We start from the raw sequence: 15,811 nt of genomic DNA, 5'->3' as shown, positions 1-15,811 counted from the left end.
TAACCCACTATAACAACTAACTAACCAAATTATAGCACTGGGGGAGGCATACAGCTCACCCCAACTCATTAAACTAACCCACTATAACAACTAACTAACCAAATTATAGCACTGGGGGAGGCATACAGCTCACCCCAACTCATTAAACTAACCCGCTATAACAACTAACTAACCAAATTATAGCACTGGGGGAGGCATACAGCTAACCACAACTCATTAAACTAACCCGCTATAACAACTAACTAACCAAATTATAGCACTGGGGGAGGCATACAGCTCACCCCAACTCATTAAACTAACCCGCTATAACAACTAACTAACCAAATTATAGCACTGGGGGAGGCATACAGCTCACCCCAACTCATTAAACTAACCCGCTATAACAACTAACTAACCTAATTATAGCACTGGGGGAGGCATACATCTCACCCCAACTCATTAAATCATTACCCATAATTCGACCATGATTACTACTAAGTTTAGATTGCTGGCTAGACTAACTTACCAACCTAAAATGGTTAGCGGACATGGGCTAATTGAATGACTGTCAGTGACTGACATAACAAGAGGATAACTGCTGATGCACAACCACATTTAGAAATGGCACCTTGTTTTTTCTACAATTCTAACTCTCAACAGTAAGTTGAGACCCCGATTTCTTTTCTTCTTTCGTTTTGGGAAATTGATCCGCGGGCCTACAAAAGCTTCCTAAGACCAAATGACCAGCGTTTTGCAGAGAGCAAGACACACAAACTAATAGCACAGAACAGAAAACATGTCGATTCACATCAATGTGAGTGTAGCACCTATTTCTCAATGCCGGAAACACCTTTTAATAGTAACTTAGAGCACCAAAAGAAAACATTACAAATTACAAACTCTTAAATCAATATTAATAATATTGTAATGTTGTTCTAAAAGTTGTGCATGAGGTTTTCTTCAAATCAGCTCTATCTTCTGAAACAATCCAATAACGTCGTACAGTCAACGTCACACGGTGGAGAAATACAAAGCCAAGCTCAGCCTTCGTGTCCTCCTGGGTCACACGGTGGGGAAATACAAAGCCAAGCTCAGCCTTCGTGTCCTCCTGGGTCACACGGTGGGGAAATACAAAGCCAAGCTCAGCCTTCGTGTCCTCCTGGGTCACACGTTGGGGAAATACAAAGCCAAGCTCAGCCTTCGTGTCCTCCTGGGTCACACGATGGGGAAATACAAAGCCAAGCTCAGCCTTCGTGTCCTCCTGGGTCACACGGTGGGGAAATACAAAGCCAAGCTCAGCCTTCGTGTCCTCCTGGGTCACACGGTGGGGAAATACAAAGTCAAGCTCAGCCTTCGTGTCCTCCTGGGTCACACGGTGGGGAAATACAAAGCCAAGCTCAGCCTTCGTGTCCTCCTGGGTCACACGGTGGGGAAATACAAAGCCAAGCTCAGCCTTCGTGTCCTCCTGGGTCACACGGTGGGGAAATACAAAGCCAAGCTCAGCCTTCGTGTCCTCCTGGGTCACACGGTGGGGAAATACAAAGCCAAGCTCAGCCTTCGTGTCCTCCTGGGTCACACGTTGGGGAAATACAAAGCCAAGCTCAGCCTTCGTGTCCTCCTGGGTCACACGATGGGGAAATACAAAGCCAAGCTCAGCCTTCGTGTCCTCCTGGGTCACACGGTGGGGAAATACAAAGCCAAGCTCAGCCTTCGTGTCCTCCTGGGTCACACGGTGGGGAAATACAAAGTCAAGCTCAGCCTTCGTGTCCTCCTGGGTCACACGGTGGGGAAATACAAAGCCAAGCTCAGCCTTCGTGTCCTCCTGGGTCACACGGTGGGGAAATACAAAGCCAAGCTCAGCCTTCGTGTCCTCCTGGGTCACACGGTGGGGAAATACAAAGTCAAGCTCAGCCTTCGTGTCCTCCTGGGTCACACGGTGGGGAAATACAAAGCCAAGCTCAGCCTTCGTGTCCTCCTGGGTCACACGGTGGGGAAATACAAAGCCAAGCTCAGCCTTCGTGTCCTCCTGGGTCACACGTTGGGGAAATACAAAGCCAAGCTCGGCCTTCATGTCCTCCTGGGTCACACGGTAGGGAAATACAAAGCCAAGCTCAGCCTTCGTGTCCTCCTGGGTCACACGATGGGGAAATACAAAGCCAAGCTCAGCCTTCGTGTCCTCCTGGGTCACACGGTGGGGAAATACAAAGCCAAGCTCAGCCTTCGTGTTCTCCTGGGTCACACGGTGGGGAAATACAAAGCCAAGCTCAGCCTTCGTGTCCTCCTGGGTCACACGGTGGGGAAATACAAAGCCAAGCTCAGCCTTCGTGTCCTCCTGGGTCACACAGTGGGGAAATACAAAGCCAAGCTCAGCCTTCGTGTCCTCCTGGGTCACACGGTGGGGAAATACAAAGCCAAGCTCAGCCTTCGTGTCCGTCCTCGTGAGTTTGTTCGTAGGTGTAAAGACAGTAACAGTATCAAGCTATCAACTGCATTTTTACTCATCTCCTTTTTGATCAACCTTTTAGTGTTTAGTGAAGTTTATAGTATGGTTAGGTTTTTTGCACACAACGAAAAATGTCCTAATAAGTTGGATAAGTTTGTGAGAATGAGGCGGGCGAATTGGGCGTCTAATCGTCAATCAGCAATCTGAGGGGCACATCCCTGAGAACTTGGCTTCTAAAGCGTCTCAAACAGCCAGCAGAATGGAGTATTGTAAACACATTTATTGTAAATAAGAATAAATATATTCTATCAAGGTCTTCGGTGAGCATGGAAGTGAACCGGGTAAGGGGTATGATCTTTGTACGTCTGTAACTTTCTCACACATCATTGTTCACGATTCATTCATCATTATCCATAATCATGGTAGTATCCACATTCACGTAGAAGTGTTGAGAAACATATATCTATTCTTATTTACAATAAAAGTGTTTACAATACTATTCATTTATATTGGGCACAAAATGATCTGAAACACAACCAAAGCAAATTGCGAAAGCATCCAACACGTTTGTAGAGACACAAGCTTGATGTAGTCATTGCGTGCTAGGAATATGGGAACAAATACACAACTTTTGACTACTTTAATACACTTATAAATACATTTGTCCAAATGCTTTTGGTTCCCTAAAATGGGGGGACTATGTAGAAAAAGTGCTGTAATTCCTAAACAGTTTGATATGGGTGAAAACCCTAAAGATGACAGTCTGCACTTTAACCTTATAGACATTGTATCATTTCTAATTCAAAGTGCTGGAGAACAGAGCCAAAACAACAAACAATGTGTCACTGTCCAAATACTTCTAGACCTCACTGTCCAGTAACGAAGTCGTCCTGAATACATCTGACCTGTCTTCCACCCTGGTCATAGGCCTATAGTCATGTCAAAATACGCAGAATTGCAGGAAATTATGTTTAAAACAGTAAACATTTTCCTGGGGGAAATACAAATAAAAGTTTTAAAACCGAGACAGACAAAGTATTAGATATTAGTCCTTTCCACTCCTGGTGATTTCTGCACTGTCATCTGCTTTGTTAATGTTGGCCTCAGATTCTAAAAAGCAGGAAGGGATTGGGGTGAAGGTGCAATCTGTGTAAAGTATGTCAGCACGACTCAGCAGCCAATCACATAATCCGTTGTTCACTTATGTTCCAGTACAGTAAGTTCCAACACACACCCTTATCTCTGCAAACATCTGCATCACACACACACACACACACAGTCAGGCAGGCAACAGAGACAGAGAGCAACACAGAGAGAAGGAAAACACTAAAGATACATAGGTGGGTTAAAGAAGAAACAACAACAACGAAGATTAAGTATGTAAACACGGTTATGTGAGCTATTGGATCACTCCAATATGGTATCCTTCCGTGCCGCAGGATACATTCCGAGTAAGGATTTTCAGGTTAGTCCAGGAGTCAATTCCGACTTAATTAGAAATTCCATTTCAATTCTTGAATTCACTCCTGAAGTGGAGAATTGTTTTAAATTCAATTTTGTATTTTTTTCAGTTATGGAATTTGACTTGAATTGAAATTAGACCGTTTTTATTTTTTTTAAATTGGAAGTGAATTATAATTTTAAAAACATTTGACCTTTGGAATTTAATATTTTACATTTCCCAGTTAATGGAATTAATGCACATAGTATCAAAATGTTCTGTGGGATTTGTATTTAATAATCTACGCTCTTAGAAAAAATGGTTCCAAAGGGGTTCTTCGGCTGTCCCCGTAGGATAACCCTATTTGGTTACAGGTATAACTATTTTGGGTTCCATGTAGAACCCTGGGGAAAGGGTTCTACATGGAACCCAACAGGGTTCTACCTGGAACCAAAAATGGTTCTTCACAGGGTTCTCCTATGGGGACAACCGGAGAACCCTTTCAGGTTCTAGATAGCACCTTTTTTCTAAGAATGTATTCCTATATTTCCAGTATAGCTACAGTATAAAAGGAGGTGTCCAGTGTTTAATGTCTCTATGTATGGGACGGCAGCATTGGCAGTGTGTGTTTCAGATTGACTGCTGGGCTCCGCCTTCTGAGACGCAGGCCGCTGCCTGTGGACAGAGACACCTTGCCTTTCTCACAGCGAAACACCATACTGGACATGGTAGTTTCTCTCTGTGTAACACCGGCAGTGTAATAGAGCTGTATGTGAGTTTCTAAGGGAAAAGAGGATGGGGGTTGGAGGGGGACAACAGAGCACCTAGATGGAGAGGCTAGCTAGCTGCTCTAAGCTATTGAATAGCTGTGGGTATACGTCTGCCCTATACACTAAGATACAGCTCTTACCTAGCAAATCGTCTCAGGAATGCGCAGAGAAAGAGAAGAGGTGGAAGTAGTGCCGCTGCAGCTATTTAAGGGGGGGTCAGCCGCAACATAACCCGGTACAGAGGACTAATCAGAAAATTCTTACTCTGAATGCATCCTGCCGCGCAGAAGGATACAATATAGGAGTGAGTGATGCAATATGGTACTACATAAGAAGAAGAACATTAACATGAGACGTTGTTTGTTTTGCAGGCTGGAACAATGGAGATGTGTAGTAGCGTGGTGTTGGGAGGCCTGGTGTTGTTGCTTCTACTGTGGTTGTTCAGGCTGAGGAGACAGAGACATGTCCATCTACCCCCAGGACCCTGCGCCCTGCCGCTTCTAGGAAACCTGCTTCAGATTGACAAACAGGCCCCCTTCAAGACCCTCACCAAGTGGAGTGGTGTGTATGGGCCAGTGATGACAGTGTATCTTGGGCCCCAGCGAGCCGTGGTGCTGGTGGGGTACGGGGCAGTCAAGGAGGCTCTGGTGGACCAGGCTGAGGATTTCACAGGACGAGCTCCTGTCCCCTTCCTGGTCCTTGTTACCAGGGGATACGGCCTGGCCATCAGTAATGGGGAGCGTTGGCGCCAGCTGCGTCGTTTCACCTTGACCACACTGAGAGACTTTGGGATGGGCCGTAAGAGGATGGAGGAGTGGGTACAGGAGGAGAGCCAACACCTCATAGACAGTCTGGACGCCACTAAAGCCGTGCCCTTCGATCCTCATCCATTCCTGAGTCGCACCGTGTCCAACGTCATCTGCTCCCTGGTGTTTGGCCAGCGCTTCGGCTATGACGATGACAACTTCTTGCACTTGCTCAACATCATCTCAGCTGTACTGCGCTTTGGAAGCAGCCCCTGTGGACAGCTGTACAACATCTTCCCCTGGCTGATGGAACACCTGCCTGGTCGGCAGCAAGTTGTGTTCGGCCAGATGGACGAGTTGAGAGGCTTTGTGATGAAAAAGATCCACGAGCACCAGGAGACCATTGACCCAGGCAACCCTAGAGACTTCACAGACTGCTTCCTCACCAGACTCAACCAGGAGAAGGATGTGTCCTCCTCTGAGTTCCATTACGAGAACCTGGTGTCCACAGTGTTGGACCTCTTCCTTGCAGGAACAGAGACCACCAGCACCACTCTCAGATATGCCTTCATGCTGCTCCTCAAATACCCCAACATTCAGGAGCACGTTCAGCAGGAGATCGACACAGTGATTGGCCGACAGCGCGTCCCTCAGATGGAGGACAGGAAGTCCCTCCCCTTCACAGAAGCCGTCATCCACGAGGTGCAGCGCTTCCTGGACATCGCCCCATTGAACCTCCCGCACTATGCCACCAAGAATATCTCATTCAGAGGGTACACTATCCCTCAGGGCACCGTGATCCTTCCGATGCTGCACTCTGTTCTGAGAGACCAGGACCACTGGGCCACGCCCACAACCTTCAATCCCAATCACTTCCTTGATCAGAACGGAAACTTTCAGAAGAACCCCGCCTTCTTGGCTTTCTCTGCAGGTAAGCGTGCCTGTGTGGGAGAGTCTCTGGCTCGTATGGAAATCTTTCTGTTCCTGGTGTCTCTGCTGCAACATTTCTCCTTCTCCTGCCCTGGAGGACCTGACAGCATTGACCTCAGCCCAGAGTTCAGCAGTTTCACTAACGTGCCGCGTCACTACCAGCTCATCGCTACACCCCGCTGACCAGGAGGGGAATTGCAGCCGGACCACAGGAGGAGTAGAGATGAGGGAGGTAGGGACAGCACAGGAGGTTGGTTCCCATATGTCTGATGCCATTTCATAAGCTTGTTCCAGCCATTATTATTATGAGCCGTTCTCCCCTCAGCAGCCTCCACTGAGGGACGGGTGTCTATTTTTTTGTTTGTTTTTCATGACAATGTGATGCGTTGTGATACTTTGTGATGTGTGTTCTTTAACAACGAATGCTTGGAGATTTTTCTGGTCAGTATAGGTGGATCAGGAGAAACTCAGGGTCCTGGGAGTGAAGTCCTCTTTGTCCTCGTCTTGTCGTGTCCCGTGTATATATATATTTATATATTTTCTTCGCATATCTTTATATATATTTTTTCTCAAAAAATCTCAACTTCAAAACACTCTCCTGCAACCCACCTCACCAAGTAAAAAAAAAAAAGTATTATTCACCCCAAATCGGAAATCCACAATAGAAGCTAGCTAGAAGCTAGCCAGAAGCTAGCCAGAAGCTAGCCAGAAGCTAGTGTCAGTTTACTGGCTAACGTTAGTATTCAGCTAACCATGGTTGGTGGTCATCAGCTATCCTTTAGCTCGAAAAGCCAGTTTTGTACAACGCGACTCAGACCAGAGCATACCAGACCTATTTTCTCTCCATATCCCAAGATTTCTACCGCAAGCTCTGGACATTTACACCTGGATCTTGCAGCTAGCTAGCTGCTATCCGAGTGACTATTGCCAACGTCGGTCCCGGAGCAAACATCAATTATTCTGGAGCTAGCCAGCTAAAGAGTTCCATCAGCCACTCCTGGGCTACAATCACCTATTCGGACCGGTTTTACTGCCGACGCAGTCTCACCTCATTTGCTCATATCGTATATAGACTTATTTTTCTACTGTATTATTGACTGTATGTTTGTTTTACTCCATGTGTAACTCTGTGTTGTTGTATGTGTCGAACTGCTGTGCTTTATCTTGGCCAGGTCGCAGTTGTAAATGAGAACTTGTTCTCAACTTGCCTACCTGGTTAAATAAAGGTGAAATTAAATAGTGCTGAGCGATTAGTGCTTTTTGAGGTCAGTTCGGTTTCATCATTATTTTTTAAATCACGGTAAAATGTTTTAACATTAAATGTAGTATGTGGGTTGAATGCTGTAACACAGAATAAAACAATGAATAAAAGTCCCATGATGGTAGTGACTGCCCATTACTGCTGGTCCCTTATTAACCATCATGGATTCACAGTACTTTACTTTAATAACATATTTCAGTTGTTGTGTATGTTACATTTGTTATATTTGATGACTTTATTATTTCATTCCAATTCATCATTTCATCTGTATAGAGCTGCTGCCTATGCTGTCTGACAAAATCACTATTTTAGTAGTTCTTTAAAGTAAATAAGGCAAACTTTTATGACTGCTGAACACCAATGATCAATCACTTAGATCGTATATTCAGGTAGAGATGCAGTATACGTATCAAAACGGCTGGATGTCCTTTGAGTGGTGGACCATTCTTGATACACACGGGAAACTGTTGAGCGTGAAAAACCCAGCAGCTTTGCAGTTCTTTACACGAACCAATGCGCCGGACACCTATTATCATACCCCGTTCAAAGGCACTTAAATAGTTTGTCTTGCCTAGTGCTGTGGCGGTAATGAAATGTTGTCAGACGGTTATTGTCATGCAAAAGACTGCCGGTCTCACGGTAGTTGACAGTTCATTAACATAAACAAGTTGATGTGTGTCTTCGGAACATCCAAATTTAAAAAGTCTAATAAATCAATTTATTTTACACCATCACAATAAATCCATTATTTATTTTAGTAAAAAAACACTATGATCTGAGTAAAAAGTATTCCAGAAGAACAGAATCTGAGTTGCTCTACTGTATGTTATGTGGCTATGCTCCATGCCATAGGCTGTAGGCTTGTTCATTTAACTGACAAGATATGCTTAGAAGTCCCATACCATTATTGTATATATGATTTAATAGTTAGAAGAATAGAATTTAACTGAATAAAATAGAAAGGATATTTTTCCCATTCCAGAGTGAGTGTGCATATGAAGTGGCTATGTTGAGTGTAAAAGTGAACATTTGAAACAGGTCCTATTCATTAGATTTAGAGTTACTTGGCAACTTTAGCTGTGAATGGTACAAACCTTAGAATGTCATAGAAATCAAAACATATATTGGCTGCATGTATCGAATATAGGCTATTGATGACCTGAGAAAGTCAAAAAAAATCAAGCTTGTGCTCCATTCCTTACCTCAGGCTGTTCTCTCATCAAGTCATCATATTTTCACCCAGCAGACGATTCTCAATTGAAACTTGTCTTTACTGAGATGTCAAATTAGTTTAGATTTAGAATGTCCCATTATCAAAAGGGCAGGAACAGGAACAGGGGAAAAATACATGTAATCCATATGCACTCCAATAGTGAATGGAGGCTGCGCACTCGCAACGTTTAGTCTTTCAATGATGCCAGAAAACCTACTTGGGTTTTATAGCAGAGCTGTGCTTCATGTGATATTCTGACAAACTCTGTATGCTGTGGCCTCTCTAACCCCGTTCCTGCAGCTACCCAGTGCTTACATTTGGGAAACCAAGTGAAAACTCTTCAGGAACATCGATAGTAACATGTTTTCGCAACAAAACATATTTCACTAAATTGTTGACAGCCCCTCTGTACGCTTGAGAAAGGAATGAAGGAGAGAGAGGAGGAGATGGAAACGCACGGTGGTGAGATATTCTGTATAGCTAAAGGTAATGTCATCCAATTAATTAGGAAAAAACAATCAATATTATTAGGCTATTCCAAATCATACAAAAATGCACTATAATCATAAACTAGTTGTAAGCCGCCCTTCACAATCAATGAACCAACAGCATCACTTAAGGCTTATGTGTTCTCTACCAGACTCATGGATAGAAATGTTGGAGTGTAGCATAACGTAACCAGTACATACAGTATGCATAATGATACAGTCCACACTCAAAGGCCATTACTCTAATGTGTATCATTTTGGAGTATAGAAGAGCCCATTAATACCAAAGATCTTATATCAGTTTGTTTGATGTGTTTCTGCCATGTGTAATATGTGGTGGGCTATATATTGTATAACAGCACAATCATCATTTTCATTCCGTTTAATTCAGGTTTGGGCTCATAAACCTCAGATTCAGATTATACATATTAATAATATCTATGCATATGCATAAACTCTAATAAGCATATGGGTGTTCTGAATTAATCATCACCTTATAAAGCATTGTACATTTCGTTGCAATAGGCTATGAAATAACATCCACAACGACCATGTTTTACACTCAGTTTCAACCTGCTTTTGCACTTCTTTCTTCAAATTGATGATCATGAGGCTGTTTTGATGACCAGTGTTTGATTAGATTTTTCCATTGCATTTGCATTGATATTAGAGTGGTTAGAGGGACAGTAGAGCCCTGAGTACCAGGCCATTAGGACCTGATGGAGGGACCGTAGAGCCCTGAGTACCAGGCCATTAGGACCTGATGGAGGGACCGTAGAGCCCTGAGTACCAGGCCATTAGGACCTGGATCGACCGTAGAGCCCTGAGTACCAGGCCATTAGGACCTGATGGAGGGATAATAGAGCCCTGAGTACCAGGCCATTAGGACCTGATGGAGGGATAATAGAGCCCTGAGTACCAGGTCATTAAGACCTGACGGAGAGACAGTAGATCCCTGAGTACCAGGCCATTAGGACCTGATGGAGGGATAATAGAGCCCTGAGTACCAGACATTAGGACCTGTTGGAGGGACAGTAGATCCCTGAGTACCAGGCCATTAGGACCTGATGGAGGGACAGTAGAGCCCTGAGTACCAGACCATTAGGACCTGATGGAGGGACATTAGAGCCCTGAGTACCAGACCATTAGGACCTGTTGGAGGGACAGTAGATCCCTGAGTACCAGGAAATTAGGGCCTGATGGAGGGACATTAGAGCCCTGAGTACCAGGCCATTAGGACCTGATGGAGGGACAGTAGAGCCCTGAGTACCAGGCCATTAGGACCTGATGGAGGGACAGTAGATCCCTGAGTACCAGGCCATTAGGACCAGTTGGAGGGACATTAGAGCCCTGAGTTCCAGACCATTAGGAGCTGATGGTCATTAGGGTAATAATGACACATGTCCTGAGGGCATAAAAGGAAATGAACACCTTCCTTCATAGGATAGGTTGATACTACCCATGTAGTAAGATGCCGAAACCTAGCAATGTTACATTGAGCTGGTTGAATGGAATATGAATGACAGTCATCCAACATACTGTAACAGACATAAGGTCATGCATATTAAAAAAAAATAATCCTCCCTCATCTTAAACGAAACCAACCACCACTGGAACCAAAGTGTTGGTCAGTGTTTCCCAGGGGACAAAGATATAAAGAATATAGGCTCTCTAATTCATACCGTTGGACAAACAACACCCTGACTTACAGCACCACCACTGCTGGCTAGTAGCAATCTGTATTAGAGATCCTATTTGCTCTGCCCTAGCTCAGTACATTAGCTAAATGGCTTTTAACTAGTTAGCGATTAGCATTCATTTAGGCATATGCCAGCTTCCTAAGACTAACTGACTAGTGCTTTGCAGAGAGCAAGACACACAAACAAATAGTACAGAACAGAAAACACATGGATTCATATCAAGAAGCAACGTGGAAAGCGGTATCCTTCTTGTTTTGGAAGAATCTGTTGAGTGCATGCTGAGAGAATGTAAACAGCGAGGAAACACAGAGTTTCTAAACCCAGAGGCCCAACATCACAGTTTGGGGTTTTCTCAAAATCTAAAGGCAAAACCTAATTTGATAAACTGATATGTTTTCATTTTCATAAAAAACAACTGTATATCGAAGAATTGCCTTTGATTTGATGACCTGCACATGCGAAGATCGACACAACCATTAGACCCGATGACATGTTTCTGCACATGAGCTAAGCTTGATAATGTCACCACGACATCACCTACAAGGACGATCTGGGATTTCTAATGGAGAAGCCGTTTCTAGGCCTCTTTATTTCCACTCTCTTTGGAAGAACTGTGCTGCCTGCTTGAGTGACAGGGGTTGGGGTTTGGTGTGCTGGAAGCAAGCATCCGTGGGAGGGAGAGGCAGGCATTTTTGGCAGTGCACAAGGGGGGAGAGAGAGTGTGAGAGGCTTGCTCATGCCAGCAGCCGGGCACAGTGGCAGGGACAACACTTTTATTATAGGAGTCATGAGGATAATGCACTTTACTGTTTGACAAATTCATGGTTTTATTTGCACAAAATCAAAATACGTTTTGATTGAGGTGACCAGGTAGAATGAGCAGATCGCACCAGTGTGACTAGTAATACATTTAACTCGTACAGCTAAGGTCAAAGGGTCGCAAAATGTGAGTAAATGGTCACAGTCTGGAGCCCTGTAAGGGACACAGAAACAGAGAGGATGAAGGATGAAGAGAGAGCCTGACCATTCCACCGGAACGGTTTCCAACAGGACTGTGAGGTTTGTGCAGAACTGGGACACCTATTCTCTGGGGTAAGACTATGAGGAGCAGCCAGCCAGCCAGCCAGGTGATGACACTGTTTCAATCTGAACAATGGCATCTCCCTGTTTGCAGAGGCCTATGTTAGAACCCCCAGGATGGGGAAAGAGAGCAAAGAAGGTCTTCTTACCTTCACAGAGTCCAGCAAACTCTTGGGGAAGAATCTTCGTAAACCCACATCTTTTCTGCAGAGGACAGAGCAGAAAGAGTACTGCATTACATCATTGATCAACAAGAATGTGTGCTCATTTCACCAAAACGAGGTCAGCAGCAGGTGAAATTGAATTAATCTGTAACCAGAGTAGTGTTTTTAAAGAATTTTAATCAAATCAAAAACATATTTTTTACATTTTCATTGTCACTGACTCTGTATCAAGCCTGGCATGTGAAAACACTACTTCTAATTATTTTTTAAATGGAGAGTTATTTAAAAAGAGATTGTCTTTAAAACAGCATAATTCCCTCTTAAAGCACCACTGTTTTCAGTTGGCTCCAGATAGAGCACCTGTCAGCTGGTAGATGGCAACAGGACTGAGGCCATTTCCATAGCTAGCTACTGTGTAGTCAACGCCACACACTCCACACCCCTCCATAGCCTTATCATTTGGTTAAGATCCAGCCAGCGGTCTCTCTGTATAGGCCAAGTACACAGTCTGGCCGATATATATAACATCACCATTTACCCAGGCAGTTTGGCTTTCTAATATCCCCGTGTGGTGGAGTGGTGTTGTTCTGGCTCTGCAACACACAGTCAGTCAGAAAATACATACTAACGCAAATATGTCCAGATCAAACAAATCATTTGCTTTGGGAACATAAAGTCACCAAGGGCCTTTCACCTCCTCCTCCTCCACCGTGCTCCAATGAGGAACATAAAGTCACCAAGGGCCTTTCACCTCCTCCTCCTCCACCGTGCTCCAATGAGGAACATAAAGTCACCAAGGGCCTTTCACCTCCTCCTCCTCCACCGTGCTCCAATGAGGAACATAAAGTCACCAAGGGCCTTTCACCTCCTCCTCCACCACCATGCTCCAATGAGGAACATAAAGTCACCAAGGGCCTTTCACCTCCTCCACCACCACCATGCTCCAATGAGGAACATAAAGTCACCAAGGGCCTTTCACCTCCTCCTCCACCACCATGCTCCAATGAGGAACATAAAGTCACCAAGGGCCTTTCACCTCCTCCTCCTCCACCATGCTCCAATGAGGAACATAAAGTCACCAAGGGCCTTTCACCTCCTCCTCCACCACCATGCTCCAATGAGGAACATAAAGTCACCAAGGGCCTTTCACCTCCTCCTCCTCCACCGTGCTCCAATGAGGAACATAAAGTCACCAACGGCCTTTCACCTCCTCCACCACCACCATGCTCCAATGAGGAACATAAAGTCACCAAGGGCCTTTCACCTCCTCCTCCTCCACCATGCTCCAATGAGGAACATAAAGTCACCAAGGGCCTTTCACCTCCTCCTCCACCACCATGCTCCAATGAGGAACATAAAGTCACCAAGGGCCTTTCACCTCCTCCTCCACCACCATGCTCCAATGAGGAACATAAAGTCACCAAGGGCCTTTCACCTCCTCCTCCACCACCATGCTCCAATGAGGAACATAAAGTCACCAAGGGCCTTTCACCTCCTCCTCCTCCACCATGCTCCAATGAGGAACATAAAGTCACCAAGGGCCTTTCACCTCCACCACCACCATGCTCCAATGAGGAACATAAAGTCACCAAGGGCCTTTCACCTCCACCACCACCATGCTCCAATGAGGAACATAAAGTCACCAACGGCCTTTCACCTCCTCCACCACCACCATGCTCCAATGAGGAACATAAAGTCACCAAGGGCCTTTCTCCTCCTCCTCCACCACCGTGCTCTAATGAGGAACATAAAGTCACCAAGGGCCTTTCACCTCCTCCTCCTCCACCGTGCTCCAATGAGGAACATAAAGTCACCAAGGGCCTTTCACCTCCTCCTCCTCCACCGTGCTCCAATGAGGAACATAAAGTCACCAAGGGCCTTTCACCTCCTCCTCCTCCACCGTGCTCCAATGAGGAACATAAAGTCACCAAGGGCCTTTCACCTCCTCCTCCTCCACCGTGCTCCAATGAGGAACATAAAGTCACCAAGGGCCTTTCACCTCCTCCTCCTCCACTGTGCTCCAATGAGGAACATAAAGTCACCAAGGGCCTTTCACCTCCTCCTCCTCCACTGTGCTCCAATGAGGAACATAAAGTCACCAACGACCTTTCACCTCCTCCTCCACCACCGTGCTCCAATGAGGAACATAAAGTCACCAAGGGCCTTTCACCTCCTCCTCCTCCACCGTGCTCCAATGAGGAACATAAAGTCACCAAGGGCCTTTCACCTCCTCCTCCTCCACCGTGCTCCAATGAGGAACATAAAGTCACCAAGGGCCTTTCACCTCCTCCTCCTCCACCGTGCTCCAATGAGGAACATAAAGTCACCAAGGGCCTTTCACCTCCTCCTCCTCCACTGTGCTCCAATGAGGAACATAAAGTCACCAAGGGCCTTTCACCTCCTCCACAACCACCGTGCTCCAATGAGGAACATAAAGTCACCAAGGGCCTTTCACCTCCTCCTCCTCCACCGTGCTCCAATGAGGAACATAAAGTCACCAAGGGCCTTTCCCCTCCTCCTCCTCCACCGTGCTCCAATGAGGAACATAAAGTCACCAAGGGCCTTTCACCTCCTCCTCCACCGTGCTCCAATGAGGAACATAAAGTCACCAAGGGCCTTTCACCTCCACCACCACCGTGCTCCAATGAGGAACATAAAGTCACCAAGGGCCTTTCACCTCCTCCACCACCACCATGCTCCAATGAGGAACATAAAGTCACCAAGGGCCTTTCACCTCCTCCTCCTCCACCGTGCTCCAATGAGGAACATAAAGTCACCAACGGCCTTTCACCTCCTCCTCCTCCACCGTGCTCCAATGAGGAACATAAAGTCACCAAGGGCCTTTCTCCTCCACCACAACCACCGTGCTCCAATGAGGAACATAAAGTCACCAAGGGCCTTTCACCTCCTCCTCCTCCACCGTGCTCCAATGAGGAACATAAAGTCACCAAGGGCCTTTCACCTCCTCCTCCTCCACCGTGCTCCAATGAGGAACATAAAGTCACCAAGGGCCTTTCACCTCCTCCTCCTCCACCGTGCTCCAATGAGGAACATAAAGTCACCAAGGGCCTTTCACCTCCTCCTCCTCCACCGTGCTCCAATGAGGAACATAAAGTCACCAAGGGCCTTTCACCTCCTCCTCTTCCACCGTGCTCCAATGAGGAACATAAAGTCACCAAGGGCCTTTCACCTCCTCCTCCTCCACCGTGCTCCAATGAGGAACATAAAGTCACCAAGGGCCTTTCACCTCCTCCTCCTCCACCGTGCTCCAATGAGGAACATAAAGTCACCAAGGGCCTTTCACCTCCTCCTCCTCCACCGTGCTCCAATGAGGAACATAAAGTCACCAACGGCCTTTCACCTCCTCCTCCTCCACCGTGCTCCAATGAGGAACATAAAGTCACCAAGGGCCTTTCACCTCCACCACCACCGTGCTCCAATGAGGAACATAAAGTCACCAACGACCTTTCACCTCCTCCTCCACCACCGTGCTCCAATGAGGAACATAAAGTCACCAAGGGCCTTTCACCTCCTCCTCCTCCACCGTGCTCCAATGAGGAACATAAAGTCACCAAGGGCCTTTCACCTCCTCCACC

General features: G+C 46.0%; 2 protein-coding genes across 17 annotated transcripts in view; one reads left to right on the top strand and one right to left on the bottom strand.

The window, feature by feature from the left end:
* LOC110507293 (focal adhesion kinase 1) overlaps positions 1-15,811 on the bottom strand; it is a 149,110-nt gene that overhangs the window by 68,164 nt on the left and 65,135 nt on the right. For all 14 annotated transcript variants that reach the window (XR_016484031.1, XR_016484033.1, XR_016484029.1 and 11 more), the window contains one exon: positions 12,201-12,255. Coding sequence is in view for 8 of the 14 variants with exons in the window: in XM_090188521.1 (XP_090044647.1) it covers positions 12,201-12,255 (55 nt within the window). In the remaining 6 variants the exon portion in view is untranslated. The remainder of the gene's footprint in view (positions 1-12,200; positions 12,256-15,811) is intronic.
* On the top strand, positions 3,639-7,694 carry LOC110507310 (cytochrome P450 2F3). 3 transcript variants are annotated; one of them, XM_090188541.1, is made up of 2 exons: positions 3,639-3,762; positions 5,005-7,694. In XM_090188541.1, the coding sequence occupies exon 2, from the start codon at positions 5,014-5,016 to the stop codon at positions 6,490-6,492; it is 1,479 nt and encodes a 492-aa protein (XP_090044667.1). In that variant the 5' UTR covers positions 3,639-3,762; positions 5,005-5,013; the 3' UTR covers positions 6,493-7,694. The 3 variants fall into 3 exon arrangements, with proteins under 3 accessions (XP_090044667.1, XP_090044672.1, XP_090044661.1); XM_090188546.1 differs by having other exon boundaries at positions 3,666-3,798; XM_090188535.1 differs by having other exon boundaries at positions 3,669-3,887.

This window comes from Oncorhynchus mykiss, chromosome 2 (assembly GCF_057628025.1).
Source record: "Oncorhynchus mykiss isolate SJ-2025 chromosome 2, ASM5762802v1, whole genome shotgun sequence".
In the NCBI taxonomy this organism is placed as follows: Eukaryota; Metazoa; Chordata; class Actinopteri; order Salmoniformes; family Salmonidae; genus Oncorhynchus; species Oncorhynchus mykiss.
Note: the sequence above shows the minus strand (reverse complement) of the source record. Positions and strands in the feature narration are given on the sequence as shown.

Coding starts and splice junctions, on each gene's coding strand:
- LOC110507310 (XM_090188535.1), top strand. CDS start 3,840: ATGGTATCCTTCCGTGCCGCAGGATACATTCCGAGTAAGGATTTTCAG. Junction 3,888..5,004: donor TTCCGAGTAAGGATTTTCAG/GTTAGTCCAGGA, acceptor TTTGTTTTGCAG/GCTGGAACAATGGAGATGTG.